General features: G+C 38.7%; 1 protein-coding gene across 1 annotated transcript; it reads right to left on the bottom strand.

The window, feature by feature from the left end:
* Positions 1–5,147: 5,147 nt before the first annotated feature.
* Positions 5,148–7,212, bottom strand: eIF4E4 (eukaryotic translation initiation factor 4E4). Its single transcript, XM_064687383.1, has 4 exons — positions 6,595–7,212; positions 5,757–5,856; positions 5,605–5,692; positions 5,148–5,490 (listed from the first exon to the last, which is right to left on the bottom strand). The coding sequence occupies exons 1-4, from the start codon at positions 6,936–6,938 to the stop codon at positions 5,330–5,332; spliced, it is 693 nt and encodes a 230-aa protein (XP_064543453.1). The 5' UTR covers positions 6,939–7,212; the 3' UTR covers positions 5,148–5,329.
* Positions 7,213–11,034: the final 3,822 nt, after the last annotated feature.

Genomic DNA, 11,034 nt, shown 5'->3' with positions numbered 1-11,034 from the left:
AGTGGCAGCCACGCCTCCCCCCCGCCGCCCTAACCACGCACGCTCCCGCTGCCTTTCTCTCTAGATATATATGTGTATATATATATATAATAAAGTGTTTGCGACTTTTTCATTGCTCACGTACGCTTTTCATGACTGACTTCTTATGCTAAGGTTTGCATTTAGCTTTAGCTTCGGGTTTCAGGTCATCCAAAACGTGTGTGCCCCTGTGTGTACTTGTGTGTGTGTGTGTGTGTGCGCCCAGCAAGTGCTTTATTTCATTAAGTTGAGCTTCTCTGCTCTGATCTGCTACTAAAAATCTTTTCGCTCAACTTTTGTGTGCTTAATATCCCGTAGTGCGTTTGATGCGGTTTGCGGCGCCTTTTTATAGTTTCTCCATTCTCAGCTTCAAGCCTCGTCCTGAATTTGCTTGTAAAATGTGGCCAAAAAAAAAAAATATATATACATATATAAAAGGAAGATAGGTCGGGCCACAAACGATTTCTTTTTGCCTATTGTTGTTTCTCTTAGCATATTTATGTATTTATGAGGCTATTTCTAAATATATATATAAATATTTTTGTGTATATATTAAAATGAAGGCAGCATTCTAAGCCTGTTGACTATACCCTGTTTTTATTGACAATAGATAAGCAAATTAGACGGACGTGATGCCGTTTGAGTGTAACAGGGAGTAAGAAAGCTGGAATTTGTGAAGAAGCTTTCTTTTGGAACGAAGATGAGCACTAAGGGAAAGTTTGTATACAAAACATGCAAAAAATGCAGCTTTAAAAGAGTGCTTTGCAAAGGTTATTAAGGAGTCGGAGCGTTGAACTAGCAAGCGAGAGGTTGCCGGTTCAAATCCAGCAAAAATATTCATATTGTCTCATTTCATTCATTATTCAAAAAGAAAAGAATAAGAAAGGATGAAAGATGTTCTCTCTATGTCATCCTGGGGGCAAGTTTATAGACGCAGCGATTTGAGCGGTTTTTCAAGTGCTTCACATTTTCCTAGGGTATCTGTTACTGCCAACACTTGCACAGACAGCTGTGCTTCCTTGTATTTTTCTGCAGAACTCGCTGGGGTCCCAGACATTCCAGCCTGCTTGCATATAGGGCACACGAAGAATTTTGCGCAGGAGCTACTACAAATTTCGAATAGCAATAATATTTTTAGCCCAAAATATTTGCAGCAGGACTCAGTTCTAGCTGCCCCCTCTCTCCCTTTCCCCCTCTCTTTTTCTATTGCGCTGTCTGTTTACCTCGGTCTCTCTATGAATATATAGATATATATTTTGAGGTGAGGCCAGTCTCTGGCGTCGGTTGGTTTCTGTCGTTACGGGCGTCATAAATTCCTATTAATTCGTAATGGAAATTTGTGAAAAGTGAAATTCCCTCAAGTTGTATGAAATGGAATTTGTTTTATTAATATTGAATTTCAAATGCTTGGCATTGATGTGGTTAACACAAACGTTCCGGTCAAGGTGCAGCGTATTTTAATAACAATAAGTCTTAACATTTCTCCAATCAAATGCTATGTAGTAGAATAAATAAAATAGGATGCCGGGCAAAAACATAATAAGACCCACTCTCACACACACACACACACACACACATGGACATGGACAGCGAGTTGGCTTTCTCGTGTTTCCGGTCTGCCAAAAACGATTAAGATTGCTATAAATTCTAATTACCAGAGAATTACGAGTTGGAAAATTACATTTTATTATATGATAAAAGTTAAGCTTCAACTGGACGACGATAATGTATACTGAAATAGATTTACATGCGTATTCCCCAGCGCCGAAAGCGAACCACAAACTCCACTTAATCATGTGTCCGCCGACGGCCTGTCCCCCCCTCTACCACCACCCCCAGCACCACCAGCCAACCCCCCACTGTACCCGCTGTACCCACTGTCTCTGCCATGCTTTTCAACTGTATTTAAGTGTCAGAAGTGCAATTTATTTTTATGTTGCTTGCCAAAAAAAGAAAATAGAGAGTAAAATAAAATAAAAATCCTGCCAACAAGCAACTGCGAGGCAGGCAACCACGACAACAATACACAGCATAAGCAAAGGTTAGAAGTGGGCGGCGGTTGTTGTGTTAGTTTAGTTTGTGGTACTTGGGTCAGCTGCTGTGGCAATAAAAATCCAACTGAAGCTCTATTTTGCTCTGCGCACTGCATGAAAAGTGTTGATATATGTGAGAGATGAGCCAGACGTCCGCACGAGCAAAAACAAAAGCACAACTTAACAATTCGTTTGAGGGGTAGACTCATTCTAATTGTACACATGATTATCTGGCAATTTACCAGTAATTGCGTTCCTGCAAATCAGTTTCAAACTATATTTATGAGCACTGCGAGTGCTATGAGCTGCAATATTTTTACTAAATTGTTCTAATTTGCAGCTGAACATATACACATCTCTTTAATATTTATTCGCTACCAAAAGACAAGAGGTTTTTATATATGAATGTCTGTTAACGTTTCTATCTCTGTAAGTTAACAGACAGTTGGAGTACTATTGCATCTGTTAGTGATTCAGTGATTCTCTCTGTTATGTTATCGATCAGCATGTAAGTTCTTACGATCTCATTAACAGGCTGTTAAAGATCACGTCAAAAAGTTTCTACACGCAGATAACCAGCCTAACAGCTCTGCAATATTTTTGCTATTTTTTATTTCCAGCTGTACCTTCGTAAAATTTTAAAATATTTATTAACACCTAAAACACGAGTCTTTTTGAAAGTCTGTTAACTATCTATCGCTGTAATTTAACAGACTGTTGCTAGACTATTGCTTCTGTTACTGATCAGTTAAGAAAGTTGAACAGCGCTGGTTACTTCTTTTAAATATGTTAATGATCAGTTAGGGCAAGATTTCAGTTTCAGACTCACTATTGATACTATCCCGTTAGCAGGCTTTTAAAGTAAATCATTTGGGTTATTCTACCAATCAATCAAAACAATTTTTTAGACGTAGATTAACCGCCATGCAACTCAGCAATATTTTTCTCAATTTGTTATTATTTGCAGCTGAGTTTTCGCATATTTTCTAAGCTCTGTTAGTGCCCAAAGGCAAGTTTCTTGAACCTTTTCTTTCTTGAAACATTCTCATCTCTCTTATTTAACAGGCTGTTATACTGACATTGGCTAAGTTAGCGATCACACCAGATAAGCTTAATAGGTTTTACCACATATATGTTATTGATCAAATTTCAGTTAACAATGTTACCATAACATTCTGTTGCTCCTTATTACACTGTTACAGATCAGCGCATGTTAAGCCATGTAATTGCCCAACATTGTTAGGCAATAAATAAGTTTAAGGCACGCACAAAGCCTGCTCCGAAATACTCTGTAGAACACGTGTCACCCTGTGTGCTGAAACATGCATTTAAGCCACAGCAAACATGGAAAATGAATCGATTGCGCTGCAAAGTTAAATCGATATGAAGAGAGCTTCAAATTACAATGCACATTTATTATACACACACACGTGTGTGTGTGTGTGTGAGTGTGTTTGTGTGTGCATGCATGCACAAAGAACTTAACTAATTGCAATATAATTTATTTATTTAGTAATTAAGTTGCATGCTGCAAAAGTTGGGCAGCAGCATTTGCAAATGCCAAAAAACTAACTGCAACAATTTTCAAGTCACGTTTCAAGCAACTAATTTGTAAATTTTGCAGCAGTGCGGAGAGGAGTGGGGCGGGGTTTGGCAGGTGGGTAAAGGAACATGGGCCAACGATTACCTGTACTTGGGCAACTGATAATGCTGCGACTGTGCGTGTGCGTATGTGAGCTGGCAATATGTCAAAGTTGCCGGCAGCATGACATGTGGCACGTGTGCGGTTTTGATGGCAACATTCAGTACAGTAGTAACTGCCACCGGGCGCCAGAGCTAAGCCCATCAAAAGGCGACAGGCAGCGGGACAGGTGCAAGTTTGACGACGCTCGCGACAGTTTTGTCAACTTAAGTTGCCTCAAAATGAAGCTTGCTTCAAGTCGTTGCCATCGTTGCACGTGCCCGCCCTGGCAATGTTTGTTGCCACTCGTCATATGACAACGGGGCGTATGGGGCACATTGCAATTGAATGCCGCATGCCACGCTGCATATTTCATCAAAATTCAATTGTTTCCATTTACGTCGCAGCACTCGATGCCACTTGCAACAGCGCCAGGCAGCAGGCAGCAGCAGCAACTGCGTCAGCTCCATTGTTGACCCTTTTGTCTTGAGCTTTGCGCTCGGCCAGCCAAGCGCCAAGTGGGCATATATCTTTTGCAGTCACTGTATGTGCACTGTTTGCGCCCACTTCTAACAAATAGTTATGCGCCGAACAATTTTTATATAAGTCTATTTTTTTTTTTTCGTATTTATTTGCCGCATTTATTTGCAGCTCTAGTGCTGCATATGTTTGCATAAAATTTCGTCAAGCGTGCAGTATTTTTGACAGTATTTTTTTTAAAATATATTTATTGTATATGGTAGATCGTCGCTGTTAGCGCTTGAAATGTGAAAACTTTAAAAAATAATTGGTAAATGCGCGATTTAAACATTTTACGTTTCTCTGAAAAATAGTGCAGTATTTTAACAGTGATTTCTTTTTCTTTCTACATTTCATGCATCGTGTAGTATTTTTTAGTATTATTCTGTCAGCGAATTTACGTTGAAGTTGAAGTGCTAGAAAATGTTCTAAATAATCAACTGGATACACTTTGAGTCATTTGTGCAGTATTTTTGATTATGTTTCGATATTTAAATACTATATGTACACAGAACATTTTATATACTAAATGAAACTTGTATTGTGAGGGCTGAAAGTACATATTAAACAAAAAAATATATTTTATATATCAAATAAATTCCATTAGTTGAATATGCAGAATATGCAGTATTTTTATGGTATTTTTATTGTACAAAAATACTATAATATGTTCAATGAATATGTTGCCATTATTCTTTGTATTTCTGGATTTAAGAGAATTTTTTTTAACAATAATTCTTAAAATCATAAATCCAAGCTAAATCATTTTTCATTTCCAGCTGCATTTAGTTCTGTGAACAGTATTTTTCTTGAGTCGCGCAGTATATTGTAACTTTCGAAAATTTGGGGCTTAGTTTTTACGCTTTATTTTGCAGGAAATTTGAGAAAAGCTCCAATTAATTAAACCTTTTACATATACAATCTATAATTCTTTTTTTTGGTTTTTTGTTTTTTTTTTTTTGACATTTTTGGAATACACGTGCAGTCAACTGCTTTATAGAGGGACGGTTAGTTGGGGGTCTAGTGGGGAGGGACAACTGCTGCTATATAGCCAAACTAAATAGCATACAGGAGCAGCTTACAGTATGTAAGCGGCTTTCACCAGCGATCCTTGCTTGCTCATCGAATCCTTGTGCATCTGGTACTGCAGATTGTGGGGCGGCAGGCCGAGCAGCTTACGCAGCTTGTAACCAATCTCCATGACGGCCACTTCATTGTGCCCATTGGCGGTCCAAATCGCTGCAAGCATTATGATACATGACATGACATGACAGGACTGCACATGACATCGGCATGGCCATGGCAATGGCCATGACCAGGACCACGCCCAGAGCCAACGTATTTTCTACTTACAAATTTTGTTGCTCTTGCTGCGCAAGTTGATGACAGCGCCACAGATTTCCTCGGTATGCTGAACAGCCTCACCAATCAGTATTAACAGCTGCGGGCACACAAAGTCCATAGATGAGCGCCAGCAGGCTGGCAGGCAGCGCATTGGAACTTACCACGTCCAGCCAGAGCTTGTCCAGCTCCAGTTTGCTGCAGCGTCCGATGCTGATGACCCAGCGGCCGCCATCATTGTTGGTTTCATCCTCCCACATGGGCCTGCAAAATATTTACAATTAAAACAAGCCGAAGTGCGCTCTAGTCGGACGCATCCGACTAGCAGATACTCTGAACCCAGCTTCAAATATTCCGGTTTCCTTCTATACATACAGGCTCCGTCTCTTTTTTCTCTTTCTTAGCCTTTCTTTCGGCGCTTATAGTCCGATCTTTATGCAGTTTTGCATGCTTAAATATGGTATATTTATTTTTGTATATACTAAATCCCAAGGTTCTAGCTTGAAAGTCAAGTTGTATCCAATTTTGGGGAAAAGTATTCAAAAAGAGGAGTATTTTAAACCTATGCACACAATACGAAAACCTACATGCCAAGATTAGTGTATCTAGATACGTTTTCGAATTATGCCCTAAAAACTATGTCTAAAAATCGATATATATCGATATTATGTAAATGACTAGGAGCTATCGATATATAAAAAGAATATAATTCAAATTTCTAGTCTCCAGTTTTTTAAAATTTCCCGAACGCTAACAAAGACGGACGACTCACCTCTAATGCTCTTAACCACATGTCTTACAATCGATATATATCGAAAATGTGAATATGGGAATATATCGATATATATAGAATTTCTGCTCTCCAGCTTTTTAAATTTCCCGGGTGCGCTTACACAGACGGACGACTCACCTCTTCAAATCAGGAATTTGTATATTTAATGGACACATTTGCAAGGGATTCAAAGTGTAATAAGCTACAGTTGACCACGGTAATACCCTTACTGTATGCCCTTTTTGAACAATGAATAATCGCTGCCAATCTTGAGCTCAGATGGTGGCTTAATATGATTGTATAGACTCCAGAAATCCTCGACCATATCGAAGCTAGTTATTTCGTTTTGCATATCCTCCCAGCTCTTGCTGCGATCATTCTCCAGATACCACAATGTCCAGGTATGCTCCAATGGATGCTTGAATGGCAAATGGCCCAGCTGCAGTTTGTTCGGCTTGTTCATCTCGCCATCCGAGTAGGACTTGAGCTCCTGGCTAGAGCTGGAGAGCGTGTCCGCCTGCATCTCTGTATCGCTGTCCAGCATATTGAAACTGTTCTGTTTGGCCAGCAGCATTTTAACAAATTCTTCTTAATACTGTCTATATATAAATATATATATATAGATATACCTATAATCTGATACGTATGATTAATTTTTAACGCGTCTTTGGGCTTTTTACGAAATGGTTTCAACCGACGACCACAGGACGTTTATTTAATTTCAGCTCGCTTCGAATTACTTTTATGACACACACTACATGAGAACTGCCTGCGATTACAGCACACACAACTAAACAATACTTTACTAAACACTGACAGCAGCCGCCCAGCTCTGTCTGTTACTCAAACTCGACTAGTTTCTGCTCACACGGAGAAAATAACTAAAAATAATCCTACTTAAATCAAGTGCAAACTGGAGAAAAATCGAAATTGTACAACTTGAGCATTAACAAGTTCTTTTCAAGCACTTCTCTGTCAGACAAAGAACTTACTTTAAGAAAATTGACGCTTTCTTTGAGAACGTTTTAAGCTTATTTCAAGCATGCACATTCTTAAGATACCCCTTTTCTAACTTTTATATACCCTTAACCCATTAAATGTTAATGTTTTCTTTCCTTATATTTTTATTAATAAAATTATTCATACTTACTTTAAGAATATCCTAGATTAGCAACAATTTTCTCAGCGTGTACATATTTATTGACGATATATGAGCACGTAAATAATAAGCTAGTCATTCAACATCTTTAAGCACTCATCTCTGTAATTCAACACTAAACATTTTATTCCCTTATGAGTGCCAATTTTGTCGCTTGTGTCGCCAGTTTCCTGTGCCTCGTACTACGACGATAAGATCGCGTCGCCTTCCATGCCTTCCATTTCATATAAAGCGTTAATTTTATGACGCAACAAAATGGCAAAACACTTTGCTAAGTTCAAGTCCCCCAAGTCGAGCAAATTTATGTACTTCAACCAATTGACCTGCTTTTGCACTGGGCGCAGATATCCTCTAGTTATGTGTGGCTGACAGACGGAAGTAGACGTCTGTCTTGGTAGAGTCCGTATATTCTTGCGAAGTATTCATAATCTTTCAATTTTTAACAGCTTTTATGCTCTGTACTGTTACGGCCCGTAACAAGCTGTACAGCCCGTCTGTGTTATGTTAATGGTAAATTTACCATGAACCTAATTTGCCAGGCAGATAAATGTCTCTTTAATCCCGGTAGGCATATTAATGTTGACCATTCGCAGCAGCTGAGTCAATATACCCGCCCCATTCTCTATATGAAGTCCGTAATCTCAGTTACCCCTATCTTTATGTTGTCTTTATGTTTATACCTTTCATAACAATCAAATGGTAATAATATAGTTTCTGTGATCAGCGCGTGAATGTGTATGTGAGTGTGTATTAGTATTATTATGACTATATCCAAATCTGTTGTACTATAATATGCATTATCTTAATGTTAATGGAATATTGTATAGACTTATATTCTTGTACAGGGTATTTCTGAGCTCGAATAGTTTTTATGCCTTGTTATATTACCTGCCATAAAATGAAGCAATATTCTGCATAGGTAACATAAAATTACAAGGTAAAAGTGTTGCCAATGTGACATGATATAAATATCGAAAAGCTCACAATGTAGCGATTTTAGCTATCGATTTTATAAATATCGTATGAAACTCTAATAATAATCAAAATTTAACATTCACGTAAGAGTAAAATAATAATTATTTCGTAGAATTCTTTAAGGTTTATCTAAATTTAACTTAACTACTATGAAAATTTTATATTTTGCTATATATATAGTCCACTTTTCCTGCTTATAATTCTATGTATAAAATATGACTACTTCAAACTGTTTCAATAGAATAGTTGTTTTACAATCAACACAGGATGAATTATGTCTAGGCTGACCATATTGATAATTCTGTTCCTTTATGGAATTAGTTGCCCGACAAATTGTAAAGATTTTTATGTGCATATACACAGGGTGACAATTTCTCCATGCAGCTTAGTCTGCTGTCTTCTTTCTGTTAATCAATGGCCCTAATACAGGATGACCTATGTCTAGGGTGACCATTTCTTCAAAGAAAGAGTTAGCGTGCGTTTCAAAGAGTTACAAATGTATGGCAAACCCTTAAAACTGCTCTGTCTCTGACTTAATCTTACACGTTTTACCTCTTTAACCAATACGCTACTCGTTCTCTTAAAAAGTTTACAACAAATTGGCAGCACTGCGCGTCTAGGGTGACCATTCGCTTATGAAATAACTTCTGCCTTGTTACGAAATGAAGAGTCCAGCCAATCTGCGGACATGCTGTAACTCGTCGTTCGATCAAATTGAGCATGATTGTTGATTAACTTTTAAAAAAAACCAAAAAAAAAAAAAAAACAGATCTCAATTTCGTTTTTTGCCGTTGCACACACGCACATTTAAAATACGCAGCATTTACGTTAAAATTTTATTGCCTGCGTTATTGAGCCTGCCGGCCATTGGAATTGGAATTGGCAACGATTTAAACTCTGGTCTCTCTGGTGGTTCACTCGTCTGTGGTTTCCGTAACACATTTTACGCCATTGTTTTTGGGCATGGTTCAGCGTGCCGATATGCACGAGTTATGTACAATGCACACAAGGTTTACGATTCCTGCCACTCATCGACAGGATGCGGGATGCGAACGCATCATTTGACTTGCCTCGCAGCCGCTTGTGTCTCTGTCTTGCTTATGTTTGCAAGCATGCAGGCACAAGACAGAGAGTCGGAACGGACGGACAGACAGACGGACAGACAGGCAGACAAATGGACAGCCGGCCAAAAAGAAATGACTCCATCTGCGAGCAGAGCTCGCGTGATATGAAATACTTTCGCGGTTTCTTTGGCCGGGGCAAGCCCGAGAGCACAAAGTAATCTGCAATCTGTAAGCTGTTGCCATTAAGCAAATAAAGTAAATACTCGCTATGTGTGAAACCAAAAGCGAAACTTTTATGTAAAAACAAAATTGTAAACGCCAGCCGGGGGATAAATTATTTGCACACCAATAAAATGCTGCAAACAGGGCATACTACAGTTGGGCTGGTTGCTTGTAATAGGCAGGAGTACGACTCTCCGAATGGAACCAAGAGCTGGGTTGATCTATATATGTTCATTTGTCTGTTCATCTGTATTAAAATAGAGAACTATGAGAGTTAGAGATTAGAGAGTTAGAAATTTGATATAACAATTCTGCTATAATTAGCTCAGATCAAGTTCGTGTCGAATTCTTCTTAAATCCTGCTATTTCCACAAAAAATAAAATCGATAAATATCGAGGCACAGATTTTTAAGCATATCTTCAAGATTGTATGTGATATAGTCACCAAATTTGCAGCATTTCATATGCCCTATAAATATAAAATTTAAACCATATTCAGAGGAAGTAAGGAAGGAGGAAACTAAGCATTATAGTCTCTTTCCGTCTGACCTCCGAAAACAGCCGAATTTAGCTAGAAAACCGAAAAGACAACAAGACAAACAGCTCTCAACTGTTTACAGGGTATCAGTCTGTAGCTAGCCAGGCTCTGCTTTGCCTGTTTTGTTTTTTTGTGTAACTTTTTGCGCAGTCTGGCAGTTGAAAACGTCAATTGTCAGTTTTTTTTTTTTGCATTATCAGCGCTTTACGGCTCATTTGCGTTTTAAACATGTGTAAATAAGTTAAGATGCGCATACCGCGAGGCCACTCGCCCCCGGTTCGACTCAAACCACACGTCATGCTTTCCGTATCGTGGACAGGATATGAACAGAGACTCCTGCCTGCTGCACGGGCAGGATCCTGACAGGACGCGGCGACGACTCATCGTTTTTAACACTGTGCCGTGCCGTGCTGTGATTTATGTGAATTTTCAAAATAAACCAACCAACATACACCGAGCTGCCAAACTGTTGCACTCATTCGCGCATATTTAATGTGCATAAATATTTTCACATATGTAAATTATAATATGAACATGCACGTATATATATATATATATTTATATATTTATGTACATATGTGTTGAGTACACTCCGGCCCACGCCGCTGGAAGCAGCCTTATTAAGCGCTCATTACTCATGCCGCCTCGGCTTAAAGCAAATGTGCCCACATATGTATGCTGCACATATTTATTGTCATTTAAGTGCTCGTAA

This window comes from Drosophila montana, unplaced genomic scaffold (genome assembly GCF_035044405.1).
Source record: "Drosophila montana isolate Dmon_TW-CO22-7 unplaced genomic scaffold, ASM3504440v1 contig_1455_1, whole genome shotgun sequence".
NCBI lineage: Eukaryota > Metazoa > Arthropoda > Insecta > Diptera > Drosophilidae > Drosophila > Drosophila montana.
This window is presented reverse-complemented; position numbering and strand designations above follow the sequence as displayed.